This window comes from Oncorhynchus gorbuscha, linkage group LG09 (genome assembly GCF_021184085.1).
Source record: "Oncorhynchus gorbuscha isolate QuinsamMale2020 ecotype Even-year linkage group LG09, OgorEven_v1.0, whole genome shotgun sequence".
NCBI classification, from domain to species: domain Eukaryota; kingdom Metazoa; phylum Chordata; class Actinopteri; order Salmoniformes; family Salmonidae; genus Oncorhynchus; species Oncorhynchus gorbuscha.
The window spans coordinates 81784124-81806926 of record NC_060181.1 but is presented as its reverse complement, the minus strand read 5'-3'; the positions used below and the strand labels follow the sequence as shown (position 1 = coordinate 81806926).

General features: G+C 43.8%; 2 protein-coding genes across 4 annotated transcripts in view; one reads left to right on the top strand and one right to left on the bottom strand.

Moving 5' to 3' along the window:
• LOC124044151 (cystathionine beta-synthase-like) overlaps positions 1–22803 on the bottom strand; it is an 882911-nt gene that overhangs the window by 327359 nt on the left and 532749 nt on the right. The gene's annotated exons all lie outside the window — the stretch shown is intronic.
• The window catches only part of LOC124044148 (synaptotagmin-like protein 5), an 89808-nt gene that overhangs the window by 48507 nt on the left and 18498 nt on the right, over positions 1–22803 (top strand). For all 3 annotated transcript variants that reach the window (XM_046363637.1, XM_046363638.1, XM_046363636.1), the window contains exon 7: positions 858–1002. In XM_046363637.1, coding sequence (XP_046219593.1) covers positions 858–1002 — 145 coding nt within the window. The remainder of the gene's footprint in view (positions 1–857; positions 1003–22803) is intronic.

Below are 22803 nucleotides of genomic sequence, written 5' to 3'. Positions count from 1 at the left end.
GACACCCATGCATACCCCACAAGACATGCCACAAGAGGTCTCTTCACAGTCCCGAAGTCCAGAACAGACTATGTGAGGCGCAGAGTATTACATAGAGCCATGACTACATGAAACTCTATTCCACATCAAGTAACTAATGCAAGCAGTAAAATTGGATTTAAAAAACAGATAAAAATATACCTTATGGAACAGCGGGACTGTGAAGCAACACAAACATAGGCACAGACACATACATACACACACACGATAACATACGCACTATACACACACGTACACATGGATTTTGTACCATGTGGTAGTGATGGAGTAGGGGCCTAAGGGCACACAGTGTGTTGTGAAATCGGTGAATGTATTGTAATGTTTTTAACATTTTATAAACTACCTTCATTTTGATAGACCCCAGGAAGAGTAGCTGAATGGGGATCCATAATAAATACAAATAAAAACAGACAGACAGACAGACAGACAGACAGACAGACAGACAGACAGACAGACAGACAGACAGACAGACAGACAGACAGACAGACAGACAGACAGACAGACAGACAGACAGACAGACAGACAGACAGACAGACAGACAGACAGACAGACAGACAGACAGACAGACAGACAGACAGACAGACAGACAGACACATTGCATGCACTCATAAACACACATACCTCATAGCACACAAACCTCATTAACACGTGTGTGTGTGTGTGTGTGTGTGTGTGTGTGTGTGTGTGTGTGTGTGTGTGTGTGTGTGTGTGTGTGTGTGTGTGTGTGTGTGTGTGTGTGTGTGTGTGTGTGTGTGTGTGTGTGTGTGTGTGTGTGTGTGTGTGTGTGTGTGTGTGTGTGTGTGTGTGTGTGTGTGTAGCCGGACGGAGCGGAGAGCGTGGCTAGTTTCCGCTCCAGCGACAGCGTGTTTGACAAGATGTCCGACACCGTCACCGGGCTTGGCTGGACAGGGTCTGATACCGCCCCACCCACCATTGCTGTCTCCAGGGCCTCTGTTTCATCAGGTATCGTCATGATAACACACTCTACACACCTCCAACATGTGTGTATCTGAACACCTTACAGAGAGAGACAGGATTCTCTCTGTTTCACAGAGCCCAGACAACGTTACTTGTTTACTTAGTTTGAATCTGACAGGGAAGAAGCATTAAGCATTAAGCATTTAATAAAAAAGTGTTCTATTAGATTGAATGTGTGGGAGAATGTGTTAGGAAGTGTTCTATTAGATTGAATGTGTGGGAGAATGTGTTAGGAAGTGTTCTATTAGACTGGGTGTATGGGAGCATGTGTTAGGAAGTGTTCTATTAGATTGAATGTGTGGGAGAATGTGTTAGGAAGTGTTCTATTAGATTGAATGTGTGGGAGAATGTGTTAGGAAGTGTTCTATTAGATTGAATGTGTGGGAGAATGTGTTAGGAAGTGTTCTATTAGATTGAATGTGTGGGAGAATGTGTTAGGAAGTGTTCTATTAGACTGGGTGTATGGGAGCATGTGTTAGGAAGTGTTCTATTAGATTGAATGTGTGGGAGAATGTGTTAGGAAGTGTTCTATTAGATTGAATGTGTGGGAGAATGTGTTAGGAAGTGTTCTATTTGACTGGGTGCATGTGTTAGGAAGTGTTCTATTAGACTGGGTGCATTGGAGCATGTGTTAGGAAGTATTCTATTAGGCTGGGTGCATGGGAGCATGTGTTAGGAAGTGTTCTATTAGACTGGGTGTATGGGAGCATGTGTTAGGAAGTGTTCTATTAGACTGGGTGCTTGGGAGCATGAGTTAGGAAGTGTTCTATTAGACTGGGTGCATTGGAGCATGTGTTAGGAAGTATTCTATTAGGCTGGGTGCATGGGAGCATGTGTTAGGCAGTGTTCTATTAGACTGGGTGTATGTGAGCATGTTTTAGGAAGTGTTCTATTAGACTGGGTGTATGGGAGCATGTGTTAGGAAGTGTTCTATTAGACTGGGTGTATGGGAGCATGTGTTAGGAAGTGTTCTATTAGACTGGGTGCTTGGGAGCATGAGTTAGGAAGTGTTCTATTAGACTGGGTGCATTGGAGCATGTGTTAGGAAGTATTCTATTAGGCTGGGTGCATGGGAGCATGTGTTAGGCAGTGTTCTATTAGACTGGGTGTATGTGAGCATGTGTTAGGAAGTGTTCTATTAGACTGGGTGCTTGGGAGCTTGTGTTAGGAAGTGTTCTATTAGGCTGGGTGTATGGGAGCATGTGTTAGGCAGTGTTCTATTAGACTGGGTGTATGTGAGCATGTGTTAGGAAGTGTTCTATTAGACTGGGTGCTTGGGAGCTTGTGTTAGGAAGTGTTCTATTAGGCTGGGTGTATGGGAGCATGTGTTAGGAAGTATTCTATTAGGCTGGGTGCATGGGAGCATTTGTTAGGAAGTGTTCTATTAGACTGGGTGTATGGGAGCATGTTTTAGGAAGTGTTCTATTAGACTGGGTGCATGGGAGCATGAGTTAGGAAGTGTTCTATTAGGCTGGGTGCATGGGAGCATGTGTTAGGAAGTGTTCTATTAGGCTGGGTGCGTGGGAGCATGTGTTAGGAAGTGTTCTATTAGGCTGGGTGCATGGGAGCATGTGTTAGGAAGTGTTCTATTAGGCTGGGTGCATGGGAGCATTTGTTAGGAAGTGTTCTATTAGACTGGGTGTATGGGAGCATGTTTTAGGAAGTGTTCTATTAGACTGGGTGTATGGGAGCATGTGTTAGGAAGTGTTCTATTAGACTGGGTGTATGGGAGCATGTGTTAGGAAGTGTTCTATTAGATTGAATGTGTGGGAGAATGTGTTAGGAAGTGTTCTATTTGACTGGGTGCATGTGTTAGGAAGTGTTCTATTAGACTGGGTGTATGGGAGCATGTGTTAGGAAGTGTTCTATTAGATTGAATGTGTGGGAGAATGTGTTAGGAAGTGTTCTATTAGACTGGGTGTATGGGAGCATGTGTTAGGAAGTGTTCTATTAGATTGAATGTGTGGGAGAATGTGTTAGGAAGTGTTCTATTAGATTGAATGTGTGGGAGAATGTGTTAGGAAGTGTTCTATTAGACTGGGTGTATGGGAGCATGTGTTAGGAAGTGTTCTATTAGATTGAATGTGTGGGAGAATGTGTTAGGAAGTGTTCTATTAGATTGAATGTGTGGGAGAATGTGTTAGGAAGTGTTCTATTTGACTGGGTGCATGTGTTAGGAAGTGTTCTATTAGACTGGGTGCATTGGAGCATGTGTTAGGAAGTATTCTATTAGGCTGGGTGCATGGGAGCATGTGTTAGGAAGTGTTCTATTAGACTGGGTGTATGGGAGCATGTGTTAGGAAGTGTTCTATTAGACTGGGTGCTTGGGAGCATGAGTTAGGAAGTGTTCTATTAGACTGGGTGCATTGGAGCATGTGTTAGGAAGTATTCTATTAGGCTGGGTGCATGGGAGCATGTGTTAGGCAGTGTTCTATTAGACTGGGTGTATGTGAGCATGTTTTAGGAAGTGTTCTATTAGACTGGGTGTATGGGAGCATGTGTTAGGAAGTGTTCTATTAGACTGGGTGTATGGGAGCATGTGTTAGGAAGTGTTCTATTAGATTGAATGTGTGGGAGAATGTGTTAGGAAGTGTTCTATTTGACTGGGTGCATGTGTTAGGAAGTGTTCTATTAGACTGGGTGCTTGGGAGCATGAGTTAGGAAGTGTTCTATTAGACTGGGTGCATTGGAGCATGTGTTAGGAAGTATTCTATTAGGCTGGGTGCATGGGAGCATGTGTTAGGAAGTGTTCTATTAGACTGGGTGTATGGGAGCATGTGTTAGGAAGTGTTCTATTAGACTGGGTGCTTGGGAGCATGAGTTAGGAAGTGTTCTATTAGACTCGGTGCATTGGAGCATGTGTTAGGAAGTATTCTATTAGGCTGGGTGCATGGGAGCATGTGTTAGGCAGTTTTCTATTAGACTGGGTGTATGTGAGCATGTGTTAGGAAGTGTTCTATTAGACTGGGTGCTTGGGAGCTTGTGTTAGGAAGTGTTTTATTAGGCTGGGTGTATGGGAGCACGTGTTAGGAAGTGTTCTATTAGACTGGGTGCATGGGAGCATGAGTTAGGAAGTGTTCTATTAGGCTGGGTGCATGGGAGCATGTGTTAGGAAGTGTCCTATTAGACTGGGTGCTTGGGAGCTTGTGTTAGGAAGTGTTCTATTAGGCTGGGTGCTTGGGAGCATGTGTTAGGAAGTATTCTATTAGACTGGGTGCATTGGAGCATGTGTTAGGAAGTATTCTATTAGGCTGGGTGCATGGGAGCATGTGTTAGGCAGTGTTCTATTAGACTGGGTGTATGTGAGCATGTGTTAGGAAGTGTTCTATTAGACTGGGTGCTTGGGAGCTTGTGTTAGGAAGTGTTCTATTAGGCTGGGTGTATGAGAGCACGTGTTAGGAAGTGTTCTATTAGACTGGGTGCATGGGAGCATGAGTTAGGAAGTGTTCTATTAGGCTGGGTGCATGGGAGCATGTGTTAGGAAGTGTCCTATTAGACTGGGTGCTTGGGAGCTTGTGTTAGGAAGTGTTCTATTAGGCTGGGTGTATGGGAGCATGTGTTAGGAAGTATTATATTAGGCTGGGTGCATGTGAGCATGAGTTGGGAAGTGTTCTATTAGACTGGGTGCATGGGAGCATGTGTTAGGAAGTGTTCTATTAGATTGAATGTGTGGGAGAATGTGTTAGGAAGTGTTCTATTAGACTGGGTGTATGGGAGCATGTGTTAGGAAGTGTTCTATTAGATTGAATGTGTGGGAGAATGTGTTAGGAAGTGTTCTATTAGATTGAATGTGTGGGAGAATGTGTTAGGAAGTGTTCTATTAGACTGGGTGTATGGGAGCATGTGTTAGGAAGTGTTCTATTAGATTGAATGTGTGGGAGAATGTGTTAGGAAGTGTTCTATTAGATTGAATGTGTGGGAGAATGTGTTAGGAAGTGTTCTATTTGACTGGGTGCATGTGTTAGGAAGTGTTCTATTAGACTGGGTGCATTGGAGCATGTGTTAGGAAGTATTCTATTAGGCTGGGTGCATGGGAGCATGTGTTAGGAAGTATTCTATTAGGCTGGGTGCATGGGAGCATGTGTTAGGCAGTGTTCTATTAGACTGGGTGTATGGGAGCATGTGTTAGGAAGTGTTCTATTAGACTGGGTGCTTGGGAGCATGAGTTAGGAAGTGTTCTATTAGACTGGGTGCATTGGAGCATGTGTTAGGAAGTATTCTATTAGGCTGGGTGCATGGGAGCATGTGTTAGGCAGTGTTCTATTAGACTGGGTGTATGTGAGCATGTTTTAGGAAGTGTTCTATTAGACTGGGTGTATGGGAGCATGTGTTAGGAAGTGTTCTATTAGACTGGGTGTATGGGAGCATGTGTTAGGAAGTGTTCTATTAGATTGAATGTGTGGGAGAATGTGTTAGGAAGTGTTCTATTTGACTGGGTGCATGTGTTAGGAAGTGTTCTATTAGACTGGGTGCTTGGGAGCATGAGTTAGGAAGTGTTCTATTAGACTGGGTGCATTGGAGCATGTGTTAGGAAGTATTCTATTAGGCTGGGTGCATGGGAGCATGTGTTAGGAAGTGTTCTATTAGACTGGGTGTATGGGAGCATGTGTTAGGAAGTGTTCTATTAGACTGGGTGCTTGGGAGCATGAGTTAGGAAGTGTTCTATTAGACTCGGTGCATTGGAGCATGTGTTAGGAAGTATTCTATTAGGCTGGGTGCATGGGAGCATGTGTTAGGCAGTTTTCTATTAGACTGGGTGTATGTGAGCATGTGTTAGGAAGTGTTCTATTAGACTGGGTGCTTGGGAGCTTGTGTTAGGAAGTGTTTTATTAGGCTGGGTGTATGGGAGCACGTGTTAGGAAGTGTTCTATTAGACTGGGTGCATGGGAGCATGAGTTAGGAAGTGTTCTATTAGGCAGGGTGCATGGGAGCATGTGTTAGGAAGTGTCCTATTAGACTGGGTGCTTGGGAGCTTGTGTTAGGAAGTGTTCTATTAGGCTGGGTGTATGGGAGCATGTGTTAGGAAGTATTCTATTAGGCTGGGTGTATGGGAGCATGTGTTAGGAAGTGTCCTATTAGACTGGGTGCTTGGGAGCATGAGTTAGGAAGTGTTCTATTAGACTGGGTGCATTGGAGCATGTGTTAGGAAGTATTCTATTAGGCTGGGTGCATGGGAGCATGTGTTAGGCAGTGTTCTATTAGACTGGGTGTATGTGAGCATGTGTTAGGAAGTGTTCTATTAGACTGGGTGCTTGGGAGCTTGTGTTAGGAAGTGTTCTATTAGGCTGGGTGTATGGGAGCATGTGTTAGGAAGTATTCTATTAGGCTGGGTGCATGGGAGCATGAGTTGGGAAGTGTTCTATTAGACTGGGTGCATGGGAGCATGTCTTAGGAAGTATTCTATTAGGCTGGGTGCATGGGAGCATTTGTTAGGAAGTGTTCTATTAGACTGGGTGTATGGGAGCATGTTTTAGGAAGTGTTCTATTAGACTGGGTGCATGGGAGCATGAGTTAGGAAGTGTTCTATTAGGCTGGGTGCATGGGAGCATGTGTTAGGAAGTGTTCTATTAGGCTGGGTGCGTGGGAGCATGTGTTAGGAAGTGTTCTATTAGGCTGGGTGCATGGGAGCATGTGTTAGGAAGTGTTCTATTAGGCTGGGTGCATGGGAGCATTTGTTAGGAAGTGTTCTATTAGACTGGGTGTATGGGAGCATGTTTTAGGAAGTGTTCTATTAGACTGGGTGTATGGGAGCATGTGTTAGGAAGTGTTCTATTAGACTGGGTGTATGGGAGCATGTGTTAGGAAGTGTTCTATTAGATTGAATGTGTGGGAGAATGTGTTAGGAAGTGTTCTATTTGACTGGGTGCATGTGTTAGGAAGTGTTCTATTAGACTGGGTGTATGGGAGCATGTGTTAGGAAGTGTTCTATTAGATTGAATGTGTGGGAGAATGTGTTAGGAAGTGTTCTATTAGACTGGGTGTATGGGAGCATGTGTTAGGAAGTGTTCTATTAGATTGAATGTGTGGGAGAATGTGTTAGGAAGTGTTCTATTAGATTGAATGTGTGGGAGAATGTGTTAGGAAGTGTTCTATTAGACTGGGTGTATGGGAGCATGTGTTAGGAAGTGTTCTATTAGATTGAATGTGTGGGAGAATGTGTTAGGAAGTGTTCTATTAGATTGAATGTGTGGGAGAATGTGTTAGGAAGTGTTCTATTTGACTGGGTGCATGTGTTAGGAAGTGTTCTATTAGACTGGGTGCATTGGAGCATGTGTTAGGAAGTATTCTATTAGGCTGGGTGCATGGGAGCATGTGTTAGGAAGTGTTCTATTAGACTGGGTGTATGGGAGCATGTGTTAGGAAGTGTTCTATTAGACTGGGTGCTTGGGAGCATGAGTTAGGAAGTGTTCTATTAGACTGGGTGCATTGGAGCATGTGTTAGGAAGTATTCTATTAGGCTGGGTGCATGGGAGCATGTGTTAGGCAGTGTTCTATTAGACTGGGTGTATGTGAGCATGTTTTAGGAAGTGTTCTATTAGACTGGGTGTATGGGAGCATGTGTTAGGAAGTGTTCTATTAGACTGGGTGTATGGGAGCATGTGTTACGAAGTGTTCTATTAGATTGAATGTGTGGGAGAATGTGTTAGGAAGTGTTCTATTTGACTGGGTGCATGTGTTAGGAAGTGTTCTATTAGACTGGGTGCTTGGGAGCATGAGTTAGGAAGTGTTCTATTAGACTGGGTGCATTGGAGCATGTGTTAGGAAGTATTCTATTAGGCTGGGTGCATGGGAGCATGTGTTAGGAAGTGTTCTATTAGACTGGGTGTATGGGAGCATGTGTTAGGAAGTGTTCTATTAGACTGGGTGCTTGGGAGCATGAGTTAGGAAGTGTTCTATTAGACTCGGTGCATTGGAGCATGTGTTAGGAAGTATTCTATTAGGCTGGGTGCATGGGAGCATGTGTTAGGCAGTTTTCTATTAGACTGGGTGTATGTGAGCATGTGTTAGGAAGTGTTCTATTAGACTGGGTGCTTGGGAGCTTGTGTTAGGAAGTGTTTTATTAGGCTGGGTGTATGGGAGCACGTGTTAGGAAGTGTTCTATTAGACTGGGTGCATGGGAGCATGAGTTAGGAAGTGTTCTATTAGGCTGGGTGCATGGGAGCATGTGTTAGGAAGTGTCCTATTAGACTGGGTGCTTGGGAGCTTGTGTTAGGAAGTGTTCTATTAGGCTGGGTGTATGAGAGCACGTGTTAGGAAGTGTTCTATTAGACTGGGTGCATGGGAGCATGAGTTAGGAAGTGTTCTATTAGGCTGGGTGCATGGGAGCATGTGTTAGGAAGTGTCCTATTAGACTGGGTGCTTGGGAGCTTGTGTTAGGAAGTGTTCTATTAGGCTGGGTGTATGGGAGCATGTGTTAGGAAGTATTATATTAGGCTGGGTGCATGTGAGCATGAGTTGGGAAGTGTTCTATTAGACTGGGTGCATGGGAGCATGTGTTAGGAAGTGTTCTATTAGATTGAATGTGTGGGAGAATGTGTTAGGAAGTGTTCTATTAGACTGGGTGTATGGGAGCATGTGTTAGGAAGTGTTCTATTAGATTGAATGTGTGGGAGAATGTGTTAGGAAGTGTTCTATTAGATTGAATGTGTGGGAGAATGTGTTAGGAAGTGTTCTATTAGACTGGGTGTATGGGAGCATGTGTTAGGAAGTGTTCTATTAGATTGAATGTGTGGGAGAATGTGTTAGGAAGTGTTCTATTAGATTGAATGTGTGGGAGAATGTGTTAGGAAGTGTTCTATTTGACTGGGTGCATGTGTTAGGAAGTGTTCTATTAGACTGGGTGCATTGGAGCATGTGTTAGGAAGTATTCTATTAGGCTGGGTGCATGGGAGCATGTGTTAGGAAGTATTCTATTAGGCTGGGTGCATGGGAGCATGTGTTAGGCAGTGTTCTATTAGACTGGGTGTATGGGAGCATGTGTTAGGAAGTGTTCTATTAGACTGGGTGCTTGGGAGCATGAGTTAGGAAGTGTTCTATTAGACTGGGTGCATTGGAGCATGTGTTAGGAAGTATTCTATTAGGCTGGGTGCATGGGAGCATGTGTTAGGCAGTGTTCTATTAGACTGGGTGTATGTGAGCATGTTTTAGGAAGTGTTCTATTAGACTGGGTGTATGGGAGCATGTGTTAGGAAGTGTTCTATTAGACTGGGTGTATGGGAGCATGTGTTAGGAAGTGTTCTATTAGATTGAATGTGTGGGAGAATGTGTTAGGAAGTGTTCTATTTGACTGGGTGCATGTGTTAGGAAGTGTTCTATTAGACTGGGTGCTTGGGAGCATGAGTTAGGAAGTGTTCTATTAGACTGGGTGCATTGGAGCATGTGTTAGGAAGTATTCTATTAGGCTGGGTGCATGGGAGCATGTGTTAGGAAGTGTTCTATTAGACTGGGTGTATGGGAGCATGTGTTAGGAAGTGTTCTATTAGACTGGGTGCTTGGGAGCATGAGTTAGGAAGTGTTCTATTAGACTCGGTGCATTGGAGCATGTGTTAGGAAGTATTCTATTAGGCTGGGTGCATGGGAGCATGTGTTAGGCAGTTTTCTATTAGACTGGGTGTATGTGAGCATGTGTTAGGAAGTGTTCTATTAGACTGGGTGCTTGGGAGCTTGTGTTAGGAAGTGTTTTATTAGGCTGGGTGTATGGGAGCACGTGTTAGGAAGTGTTCTATTAGACTGGGTGCATGGGAGCATGAGTTAGGAAGTGTTCTATTAGGCAGGGTGCATGGGAGCATGTGTTAGGAAGTGTCCTATTAGACTGGGTGCTTGGGAGCTTGTGTTAGGAAGTGTTCTATTAGGCTGGGTGTATGGGAGCATGTGTTAGGAAGTATTCTATTAGGCTGGGTGTATGGGAGCATGTGTTAGGAAGTGTCCTATTAGACTGGGTGCTTGGGAGCATGAGTTAGGAAGTGTTCTATTAGACTGGGTGCATTGGAGCATGTGTTAGGAAGTATTCTATTAGGCTGGGTGCATGGGAGCATGTGTTAGGCAGTGTTCTATTAGACTGGGTGTATGTGAGCATGTGTTAGGAAGTGTTCTATTAGACTGGGTGCTTGGGAGCTTGTGTTAGGAAGTGTTCTATTAGGCTGGGTGTATGGGAGCATGTGTTAGGAAGTATTCTATTAGGCTGGGTGCATGGGAGCATGAGTTGGGAAGTGTTCTATTAGACTGGGTGCATGGGAGCATGTCTTAGGAAGTATTCTATTAGGCTGGGTGCATGGGAGCATTTGTTAGGAAGTGTTCTATTAGACTGGGTGTATGGGAGCATGTTTTAGGAAGTGTTCTATTAGACTGGGTGCATGGGAGCATGAGTTAGGAAGTGTTCTATTAGGCTGGGTGCATGGGAGCATGTGTTAGGAAGTGTTCTATTAGGCTGGGTGCGTGGGAGCATGTGTTAGGAAGTGTTCTATTAGGCTGGGTGCATGGGAGCATGTGTTAGGAAGTGTTCTATTAGGCTGGGTGCATGGGAGCATTTGTTAGGAAGTGTTCTATTAGACTGGGTGTATGGGAGCATGTTTTAGGAAGTGTTCTATTAGACTGGGTGTATGGGAGCATGTGTTAGGAAGTGTTCTATTAGACTGGGTGTATGGGAGCATGTGTTAGGAAGTGTTCTATTAGATTGAATGTGTGGGAGAATGTGTTAGGAAGTGTTCTATTTGACTGGGTGCATGTGTTAGGAAGTGTTCTATTAGACTGGGTGTATGGGAGCATGTGTTAGGAAGTGTTCTATTAGATTGAATGTGTGGGAGAATGTGTTAGGAAGTGTTCTATTAGACTGGGTGTATGGGAGCATGTGTTAGGAAGTGTTCTATTAGATTGAATGTGTGGGAGAATGTGTTAGGAAGTGTTCTATTAGATTGAATGTGTGGGAGAATGTGTTAGGAAGTGTTCTATTAGACTGGGTGTATGGGAGCATGTGTTAGGAAGTGTTCTATTAGATTGAATGTGTGGGAGAATGTGTTAGGAAGTGTTCTATTAGATTGAATGTGTGGGAGAATGTGTTAGGAAGTGTTCTATTTGACTGGGTGCATGTGTTAGGAAGTGTTCTATTAGACTGGGTGCATTGGAGCATGTGTTAGGAAGTATTCTATTAGGCTGGGTGCATGGGAGCATGTGTTAGGAAGTGTTCTATTAGACTGGGTGTATGGGAGCATGTGTTAGGAAGTGTTCTATTAGACTGGGTGCTTGGGAGCATGAGTTAGGAAGTGTTCTATTAGACTGGGTGCATTGGAGCATGTGTTAGGAAGTATTCTATTAGGCTGGGTGCATGGGAGCATGTGTTAGGCAGTGTTCTATTAGACTGGGTGTATGTGAGCATGTTTTAGGAAGTGTTCTATTAGACTGGGTGTATGGGAGCATGTGTTAGGAAGTGTTCTATTAGACTGGGTGTATGGGAGCATGTGTTACGAAGTGTTCTATTAGATTGAATGTGTGGGAGAATGTGTTAGGAAGTGTTCTATTTGACTGGGTGCATGTGTTAGGAAGTGTTCTATTAGACTGGGTGCTTGGGAGCATGAGTTAGGAAGTGTTCTATTAGACTGGGTGCATTGGAGCATGTGTTAGGAAGTATTCTATTAGGCTGGGTGCATGGGAGCATGTGTTAGGAAGTGTTCTATTAGACTGGGTGTATGGGAGCATGTGTTAGGAAGTGTTCTATTAGACTGGGTGCTTGGGAGCATGAGTTAGGAAGTGTTCTATTAGACTCGGTGCATTGGAGCATGTGTTAGGAAGTATTCTATTAGGCTGGGTGCATGGGAGCATGTGTTAGGCAGTTTTCTATTAGACTGGGTGTATGTGAGCATGTGTTAGGAAGTGTTCTATTAGACTGGGTGCTTGGGAGCTTGTGTTAGGAAGTGTTTTATTAGGCTGGGTGTATGGGAGCACGTGTTAGGAAGTGTTCTATTAGACTGGGTGCATGGGAGCATGAGTTAGGAAGTGTTCTATTAGGCTGGGTGCATGGGAGCATGTGTTAGGAAGTGTCCTATTAGACTGGGTGCTTGGGAGCTTGTGTTAGGAAGTGTTCTATTAGGCTGGGTGCTTGGGAGCATGTGTTAGGAAGTATTCTATTAGACTGGGTGCATTGGAGCATGTGTTAGGAAGTATTCTATTAGGCTGGGTGCATGGGAGCATGTGTTAGGCAGTGTTCTATTAGACTGGGTGTATGTGAGCATGTGTTAGGAAGTGTTCTATTAGACTGGGTGCTTGGGAGCTTGTGTTAGGAAGTGTTCTATTAGGCTGGGTGTATGAGAGCACGTGTTAGGAAGTGTTCTATTAGACTGGGTGCATGGGAGCATGAGTTAGGAAGTGTTCTATTAGGCTGGGTGCATGGGAGCATGTGTTAGGAAGTGTCCTATTAGACTGGGTGCTTGGGAGCTTGTGTTAGGAAGTGTTCTATTAGGCTGGGTGTATGGGAGCATGTGTTAGGAAGTATTATATTAGGCTGGGTGCATGTGAGCATGAGTTGGGAAGTGTTCTATTAGACTGGGTGCATGGGAGCATGTGTTAGGAAGTGTTCTATTAGATTGAATGTGTGGGAGAATGTGTTAGGAAGTGTTCTATTAGACTGGGTGTATGGGAGCATGTGTTAGGAAGTGTTCTATTAGATTGAATGTGTGGGAGAATGTGTTAGGAAGTGTTCTATTAGATTGAATGTGTGGGAGAATGTGTTAGGAAGTGTTCTATTAGACTGGGTGTATGGGAGCATGTGTTAGGAAGTGTTCTATTAGATTGAATGTGTGGGAGAATGTGTTAGGAAGTGTTCTATTAGATTGAATGTGTGGGAGAATGTGTTAGGAAGTGTTCTATTTGACTGGGTGCATGTGTTAGGAAGTGTTCTATTAGACTGGGTGCATTGGAGCATGTGTTAGGAAGTATTCTATTAGGCTGGGTGCATGGGAGCATGTGTTAGGAAGTATTCTATTAGGCTGGGTGCATGGGAGCATGTGTTAGGCAGTGTTCTATTAGACTGGGTGTATGGGAGCATGTGTTAGGAAGTGTTCTATTAGACTGGGTGCTTGGGAGCATGAGTTAGGAAGTGTTCTATTAGACTGGGTGCATTGGAGCATGTGTTAGGAAGTATTCTATTAGGCTGGGTGCATGGGAGCATGTGTTAGGCAGTGTTCTATTAGACTGGGTGTATGTGAGCATGTTTTAGGAAGTGTTCTATTAGACTGGGTGTATGGGAGCATGTGTTAGGAAGTGTTCTATTAGACTGGGTGTATGGGAGCATGTGTTAGGAAGTGTTCTATTAGATTGAATGTGTGGGAGAATGTGTTAGGAAGTGTTCTATTTGACTGGGTGCATGTGTTAGGAAGTGTTCTATTAGACTGGGTGCTTGGGAGCATGAGTTAGGAAGTGTTCTATTAGACTGGGTGCATTGGAGCATGTGTTAGGAAGTATTCTATTAGGCTGGGTGCATGGGAGCATGTGTTAGGAAGTGTTCTATTAGACTGGGTGTATGGGAGCATGTGTTAGGAAGTGTTCTATTAGACTGGGTGCTTGGGAGCATGAGTTAGGAAGTGTTCTATTAGACTCGGTGCATTGGAGCATGTGTTAGGAAGTATTCTATTAGGCTGGGTGCATGGGAGCATGTGTTAGGCAGTTTTCTATTAGACTGGGTGTATGTGAGCATGTGTTAGGAAGTGTTCTATTAGACTGGGTGCTTGGGAGCTTGTGTTAGGAAGTGTTTTATTAGGCTGGGTGTATGGGAGCACGTGTTAGGAAGTGTTCTATTAGACTGGGTGCATGGGAGCATGAGTTAGGAAGTGTTCTATTAGGCAGGGTGCATGGGAGCATGTGTTAGGAAGTGTCCTATTAGACTGGGTGCTTGGGAGCTTGTGTTAGGAAGTGTTCTATTAGGCTGGGTGTATGGGAGCATGTGTTAGGAAGTATTCTATTAGGCTGGGTGTATGGGAGCATGTGTTAGGAAGTGTCCTATTAGACTGGGTGCTTGGGAGCTTGTGTTAGGAAGTGTTCTATTAGGCTGGGTGCATTGGAGCATGTGTTAGGAAGTATTCTATTAGGCTGGGTGCATGGGAGCATGTGTTAGGAAGTGTTCTATTAGAGCTGGGTGTTGGGAGCATGTGTTAGGAAGTGTTCTATTAGACTGGGTGCTTGGGAGCATGAGTTAGGAAGTGTTCTATTAGACTGGGTGCTTTGGAGCATGTGTTAGGAAGTATTCTATTAGGCTGGGTGCATGGGAGCATGTGTTAGGAAGTGTTCTATTAGACTGGGTGTATGGGAGCATGTGTTAGGAAGTGTTCTATTAGACTGGGTGCTTGGGAGCATGAGTTAGGAAGTGTTCTATTAGACTGGGTGCATTGGAGCATGTGTTAGGAAGTATTCTATTAGGCTGGGTGCATGGGAGCATTGTTAGGAAGTGTTCTATTAGACTGGGTGTATGGGAGCATGTGTTAGGAAGTGTTCTATTAGACTGGGTGCTTGGGAGCTTGTGTTAGGAAGTGTTCTATTAGGCTGGGTGTATGGGAGCATGTGTTAGGAAGTGTTCTATTAGACTGGGTGCATGGGAGCATGAGTTAGGAAGTGTTCTATTAGGCTGGGTGCATGGGAGCATGTGTTAGGAAGTGTCCTATTAGACTGGGTGCTTGGGAGCTTGTGTTAGGAAGTGTTCTATTAGTGCTGGGTGTATGGGAGCATGTGTTAGGAAGTATTCTATTAGGCTGGGTGCATGGGAGCATGTGTTAGGAAGTGTTCTATTAGACTGGGTGTATGTGAGCATGTGTTAGGAAGTGTTCTATTAGACTGGGTGTGTGGGAGCTTGTGTTAGGAAGTGTTCAGGCTGGGTGCATTGTTAGGAAGTGTTCTATTAGACTGGGTGCATGCATGTGTTAGGAAGTGTTCTATTAGGCTGGTGATGGGAGCATGTGTTAGGAAGTGTTCTATTAGTGACTGGGTGTATGGGAGCATGTGTTAGGAAGTGTTATATTAGATTGAATGTGTGGGAGAATGTGTTAGGAAGTGTTCTATTAGATTGAATGTGTGGGAGAATGTGTTAGGAAGTGTTCTATTAGACTGGGTGTATGGGAGCATGTGTTAGGAAGTGTTCTATTAGATTGAATGTGTGGGAGAATGTGTTAGGAAGTGTTCTATTAGATTGAATGTGTGGGAGAATGTGTTAGGAAGTGTTCTATTTGACTGGGTGCATGTGTTAGGAAGTGTTCTATTAGACTGGGTGCATTGGAGCATGTGTTAGGAAGTATTCTATTAGGCTGGGTGCATGGGAGCATGTGTTAGGAAGTATTCTATTAGGCTGGGTGCATGGGAGCATGTGTTAGGCAGTGTTCTATTAGACTGGGTGTATGGGAGCATGTGTTAGGAAGTGTTCTATTAGACTGGGTGCTTGGGAGCATGAGTTAGGAAGTGTTCTATTAGACTGGGTGCATTGGAGCATGTGTTAGGAAGTATTCTATTAGGCTGGGTGCATGGGAGCATGTGTTAGGCAGTGTTCTATTAGACTGGGTGTATGTGAGCATGTTTTAGGAAGTGTTCTATTAGACTGGGTGTATGGGAGCATGTGTTAGGAAGTGTTCTATTAGACTGGGTGTATGGGAGCATGTGTTAGGAAGTGTTCTATTAGATTGAATGTGTGGGAGAATGTGTTAGGAAGTGTTCTATTTGACTGGGTGCATGTGTTAGGAAGTGTTCTATTAGACTGGGTGCTTGGGAGCATGAGTTAGGAAGTGTTCTATTAGACTGGGTGCATTGGAGCATGTGTTAGGAAGTATTCTATTAGGCTGGGTGCATGGGAGCATGTGTTAGGAAGTGTTCTATTAGACTGGGTGTATGGGAGCATGTGTTAGGAAGTGTTCTATTAGACTGGGTGCTTGGGAGCATGAGTTAGGAAGTGTTCTATTAGACTCGGTGCATTGGAGCATGTGTTAGGAAGTATTCTATTAGGCTGGGTGCATGGGAGCATGTGTTAGGCAGTTTTCTATTAGACTGGGTGTATGTGAGCATGTGTTAGGAAGTGTTCTATTAGACTGGGTGCTTGGGAGCTTGTGTTAGGAAGTGTTTTATTAGGCTGGGTGTATGGGAGCACGTGTTAGGAAGTGTTCTATTAGACTGGGTGCATGGGAGCATGAGTTAGGAAGTGTTCTGGGAGCATGTGTTAGGAAGTGTCCTATTAGACTGGGTGCATGGGAGCATGTGTTAGGAAGTGTCCTATTAGTGTCCTATTAGACTGGGTGCTTGGGAGCTTGTGTTAGGAAGTGTTCTATTAGGCTGGGTGCTTGGGAGCATGTGTTAGGAAGTATTCTATTAGACTGGGTGCATTGGAGCATGTGTTAGGAAGTATTCTATTAGGCTGGGTGCATGGGAGCATGTGTTAGGCAGTGTTCTATTAGACTGGGTGTATGTGAGCATGGGAAGTGTTCTATTAGACTGGGTGCTTGGGAGCTTGTGTTAGGAAGTGTTCTATTAGGCTGGGTGTATGGGAGCACGTGTTAGGAAGTGTTCTATTAGACTGGGTGCATGGGAGCATGAGTTAGGAAGTGTTCTATTAGGCTGGGTGCATGGGAGCATGTGTTAGGAAGTGTCCTATTAGACTGGGTGCTTGGGAGCTTGTGTTAGGAAGTGTTCTATTAGGCTGGGTGTATGGGAGCATGTGTTAGGAAGTATTATATTAGGCTGGGTGCATGTGAGCATGAGTTGGGAAGTGTTCTATTAGACTGGGTGCATGGGAGCATGTGTTAGGAAGTGTTCTATTAGATTGAATGTGTGGGAGAATGTGTTAGGAAGTGTTCTATTAGACTGGGTGTATGGGAGCATGTGTTAGGAAGTGTTCTATTAGATTGAATGTGTGGGAGAATGTGTTAGGAAGTGTTCTATTAGATTGAATGTGTGGGAGAATGTGTTAGGAAGTGTTCTATTAGACTGGGTGTATGGGAGCATGTGTTAGGAAGTGTTCTATTAGATTGAATGTGTGGGAGAATGTGTTAGGAAGTGTTCTATTAGATTGAATGTGTGGGAGAATGTGTTAGGAAGTGTTCTATTTGACTGGGTGCATGTGTTAGGAAGTGTTCTATTAGACTGGGTGCATTGGAGCATGTGTTAGGAAGTATTCTATTAGGCTGGGTGCATGGGAGCATGTGTTAGGAAGTATTCTATTAGGCTGGGTGCATGGGAGCATGTGTTAGGCAGTGTTCTATTAGACTGGGTGTATGGGAGCATGTGTTAGGAAGTGTTCTATTAGACTGGGTGCTTGGGAGCATGAGTTAGGAAGTGTTCTATTAGACTGGGTGCATTGGAGCATGTGTTAGGAAGTATTCTATTAGGCTGGGTGCATGGGAGCATGTGTTAGGCAGTGTTCTATTAGACTGGGTGTATGTGAGCATGTTTTAGGAAGTGTTCTATTAGACTGGGTGTATGGGAGCATGTGTTAGGAAGTGTTCTATTAGACTGGGTGTATGGGAGCATGTGTTAGGAAGTGTTCTATTAGATTGAATGTGTGGGAGAATGTGTTAGGAAGTGTTCTATTTGACTGGGTGCATGTGTTAGGAAGTGTTCTATTAGACTGGGTGCTTGGGAGCATGAGTTAGGAAGTGTTCTATTAGACTGGGTGCATTGGAGCATGTGTTAGGAAGTATTCTATTAGGCTGGGTGCATGGGAGCATGTGTTAGGAAGTGTTCTATTAGACTGGGTGTATGGGAGCATGTGTTAGGAAGTGTTCTATTAGACTGGGTGCTTGGGAGCATGAGTTAGGAAGTGTTCTATTAGACTCGGTGCATTGGAGCATGTGTTAGGAAGTATTCTATTAGGCTGGGTGCATGGGAGCATGTGTTAGGCAGTTTTCTATTAGACTGGGTGTATGTGAGCATGTGTTAGGAAGTGTTCTATTAGACTGGGTGCTTGGGAGCTTGTGTTAGGAAGTGTTTTATTAGGCTGGGTGTATGGGAGCACGTGTTAGGAAGTGTTCTATTAGACTGGGTGCATGGGAGCATGAGTTAGGAAGTGTTCTATTAGGCTGGGTGCATGGGAGCATGTGTTAGGAAGTGTCCTATTAGACTGGGTGCTTGGGAGCTTGTGTTAGGAAGTGTTCTATTAGGCTGGGTGTATGGGAGCATGTGTTAGGAAGTATTCTATTAGGCTGGGTGCATGGGAGCATGAGTTGGGAAGGGTTCTATTAGACTGGGTGCATGGGAGCATGTGTTAGGTAGTATTCTATTAGGCTGGGTGCATGGGAGCATTTGTTAGCAAGTGTTCTATTAGACTGGGTGTATGGGAGCATGTTTTAGGAAGTGTTCTATTAGACTGGGTGCATGGGAGCATGAGTTAGGAAGTGTTCTATTAGGCTGGGTGCATGGGAGCATGTGTTAGGAAGTGTCCTATTAGACTGGGTGCTTGGGAGCATGTGTTAGGAAGTGTTCTATTAGACTGGGTGCTTGGGAGCATGAGTTAGGAAGTGTTCTATTAGACTGGGTGCATTGGAGCATGTGTTAGGAAGTATTCTATTAGGCTGGGTGCATGGGAGCATGTGTTAGGCAGTGTTCTATTAGACTGGGTGTATGTGAGCATGTGTTAGGAAGTGTTCTATTAGACTGGGTGCTTGGGAGCTTGTGTTAGGAAGTGTTCTATTAGGCTGGGTGTATGAGAGCACGTGTTAGGAAGTGTTCTATTAGACTGGGTGCATGGGAGCATGAGTTAGGAAGTGTTCTATTAGGCTGGGTGCATGGGAGCATGTGTTAGGAAGTGTCCTATTAGACTGGGTGCTTGGGAGCTTGTGTTAGGAAGTGTTCTATTAGGCTGGGTGTATGGGAGCATGTGTTAGGAAGTATTATATTAGGCTGGGTGCATGTGAGCATGAGTTGGGAAGTGTTCTATTAGACTGGGTGCATGGGAGCATGTGTTAGGAAGTGTTCTATTAGGCTGGGTGCATGGGAGCATGTGTTAGGAAGTGTTCTATTAGACTGGGTGCATGGGAGCATGTGTTAGGAAGTGGTCTATTAGGATGGGTGCATGGGAGCATGTGTTAGGAAGTGTTCTATTAGGCTGGGTGCGTGGGAGCATGTGTTAGGAAGTGTTCTATTAGGCTGGGTGCATGGGAGCATGTGTTAGGAAGTGTTATATTAGGCTGGGTGCGTGGGAGCGTGATGTAGACTGGAGAGTTGTAGCACTTTGTAAGAATGAAGTTTACACGTTAAACTGTCACTAAAGCTGCCAAGGGCATAAGTTATTACAGCTCCTATGTTATCTCTCTCTCTCTCTCTCTCTCTCTCTCTCTCTCTCTCTCTCTCTCTCTCTCTCTCTCTTTCTCTCTCTTTCTCTCTCTTTCTCTCACTCTCTCTCTCTCTCTCTCTCTCTCTCTCTCTCTCTCTCTCTCTCTCTCTCTCTCTCTCTCTCTCTCTCTCTCTCTCTCTCTCTCTCTCTCTCTTTCTCTCTCTCTCTCTCTCTCTCTCTCTCTCTCTCTCTCTCTCTCTCTCTCTCTCTCTCTCTCTCTCTCTCTCTCTCTCTCTCTCTCTCTCTCTCTCTCTCAATTTATGGGGTCTTTATTGGCATGGGAAACATATGTTTACATTGCCAAAGCAAGTGAAATAGATCATAGACAAAAGTGAAGTAAACTATCAAAAATGTACAGTAAATTAACATAAATACATGTTGTTTTTTCAAAGGAGTTTGTTCTTCACTGGTTGCCCTTTTCTTGTGGAAACAGGTCACAAATCTTGCTGCTGTGATTAAACACTGTGGTATGTCACCCAATAGATATTGGAGTTTATCAACATTTGATTTGTTTTGGAATTCTTTGTGTGGTCTGTGTAATCTGTAGGAAATATGTGTCTCTAAGGAGGTTAGGAAGTGCAGCTCAGTTTCCACCTCATTTTGTGGGCAGTGGGCACATAACCTGTCTTGTGAGCCAGGTCTGCCGTCGGCGGCTTTTCTCAATAGCAAGTCTATGCTCATCTCTACATAGTCAAAGATTTCCCTAATTTTGGGTTGGTCACAGTGGTCAGGTATTCTGCCACTGTGTACTCTCTGTTTAGGGCCAAATAGCATTCTAGTTTGCTCTGTTCTTTTGTTAATTCTTTCCAATGTGTCAAGTAATTATCTTTTTGTTTTCTCATGATTTGGTTGGGTCTAATTGTGCTGCTGTCCTGGGGCTCTGTAGGGTGTGTTTGTGTTTGTGAACAGAGCCCCAGGACCAGCTTGCTTAGGGGACTCTTCTCCAGGTTCATCTCTCTGTAGGTGATGGCTTTGTTATGGAAGGTTTGGGAATCGCTTCCTTTTAGGTGGTTGTAGAATTTAACTGCTCTTTTCTGGATTTTGATAATTAGTGGGTATCGGCTAAATTCTACTCTGCATGCATTATTTGGTGTTTTACATTGTACACAGAGGATATTTGGTGTTTGTCCCATTTTGTGAATTATTGGTTGATGAGAGGACCCCAGACCTCACAACCATGAATTGCAATGGGCTCTAGAATTTATTCAAGTATTTTTTGCCAGATCTTAATTGGTATGTCAAATTTTATGTCCCTTTTGATGGCATAGAAGTCCCTAGATGGAATTTGTATTTGTGGTCCTGGCAACTGGACCTTTTTTTGGAACACCATTGTTTTTGTCTTACTGAGATTTACTTTCAGAGCCCAGGTCTGACAGAATCTGTGCAGAAGATCTAGGTGCTGCTGTAGGGCCTCCTTGGTTGGTGATAGAAGCACCAGATCATCAGCAAACAGTAGAGATTTGACTTCAGATTCCATTAGGGTGAGGCTGGGTGCTGCAGACTGTTCGTTGATTCGTTGATATATATGTTGAAGAGGGTGGGGCTTAAGCTGCATCCCTGTCTCACCCCCCGGCACTGTGGAAAGAAATCTGTCATACGGTAATTTGGTAAAAAGCCATTATGACATTTGCTCAGTACATTGTTTTCGCTGAGGAAATGCACAAGTCTGATGTTAATGATAATGCAAAGGATTTTCCCAAGGTTACTGTTGACACATATCCCTGGTAGTTATTTGGGTCAAATTTGTCTCCACTTTTGTGGAAAGGGGTGATCAGTCCTTGGTTCCAAATATTGGGGAAGATGCCAGAGCTGTGGATGATGGTAAAGAGTTTAAGTATAGCCAATTGGAATTTGTGGTTTGTATATTTTATCATTTCATTTCAATTCATTTCATGTATTGTCATATATTGTCATGTCTTGTCCCTGTGCTTTCTCTTCTATTCGTTTCCCCCTGCTGGTCTTATTAGGTTTCTTTCCCTCTCTCTATCCCTCTCTCTCTCTATCGTTCCGTTCCTGCTCCCAGCTGTTCCTCATTCTCCTAACGACCTCGTTTACTCTTTCACACCTGTCCCCTATTTTGCCCTCTGATTAAGTCTCTATTTCTCTCTCTGTTTCTGCTTCTGTCCTTGTCGGATACTTGTTTGCTGTTTACTGTGTTCTTGTTCCGTCCTGTCGTGTTTTGCCTATCATCAGATGCTGCGTGTGAGCAGGTGTCTCTGTCAGCTACGGCCCGCGCCTACCCGAAGGGACCTGCAGTCGGTTGCCGCTTATCCTGCAATTCCCCTCTACTACTAGAGGATTTCTGTTATCCCCGTTTGGACATTTCCTGTAAAGGATTGAGGATTATGTTATTTTTGTTTGGACTTAAATAAACTCAGTTTCTGTTAAGTCGCTTTTGGGTCCTCACTCACTTGCATAACACCCACATGCCTTTTTGGGTTGGAGGGTTTTTATTTAGTCCTGTAGTTCATTCAATGTAATTGGAGAATCCAGTGGGTTCTGGTAGTCTTTAATAGTTTATTCAATTTTTTTTATTTGATCATGTATATGTTTTTGCTGTTTGTTCTTTGTTGTAAGGCCAAAAGGATTGGAGCAGTGGTTTATCCATACATCTCTGTTTGTTTAGAGTTTTCCAATTTTCCCAGAAGTGGTTCGATTCTATGGATTCTTCAAATACATTCAGCTGATTTCTGACGTGATGTTCCTTCTTTTTCTGTAGTGTATTTCTGTATTATTTTAGTGATTCACCACATTGAAGGCTCAGGTTTTCTGGATCTTTATGTTTTATGTTGGATATGTTTCTTAATTTCTTTCTTAGGCTTTTGCATTCTTCATCAAACCATTTGTCATTGTTCTTGTCTTAGGTTGTCTGCTTGAAATGTTTAGATTTGATAGGAAAGCTGAGAGGTCAAATATACTGCTTAGGTTTTTTACTGCCAAGTTTACACCTTCACTATTACAGGAAATTGTCTAGAAGGGATTGAATTTGTTGTTGCCTAATTGTTTTTTGGTATGTTTCCACACTATTTTCCTTCCATCTATAGCATTTCTTAATATTATTCAGTTCCTTTGGCTTTGAAGCCTCAGGATTGAGCATAGCTCTGTTCAAGTAGAGTGTGATTTTGCTGAGATCTGATAGGGGTGTCTGTGGACTGACTGTGAACGCTCTAAGATACTCTGGGTTGAGGTCAGTGATAAAATACTCTACAGTACTACTGCCAAGAGATGAGCTAGAGGTGTACCTACCATAGGAGTCCCCTTGAAGTCTACCATTGACTATGTACATACTCAGCGTCCGACAGAGCTGCTCCCGTGCTGTTGCCACCCTTTCCATCTGGGACCTCAGGTCATTTTTGCCCATGTGAATTATGATGTTGCTGGGGGACTCTAGTCTGTCCTCTGACAACAGCTCCAGGGCATGCCTAGTGTTTGGGCACCAGAGTTTAGCCACTTTGTGTTTGTGAAAAAGTTTATCCTCTTGAATGTATTTGCCATTT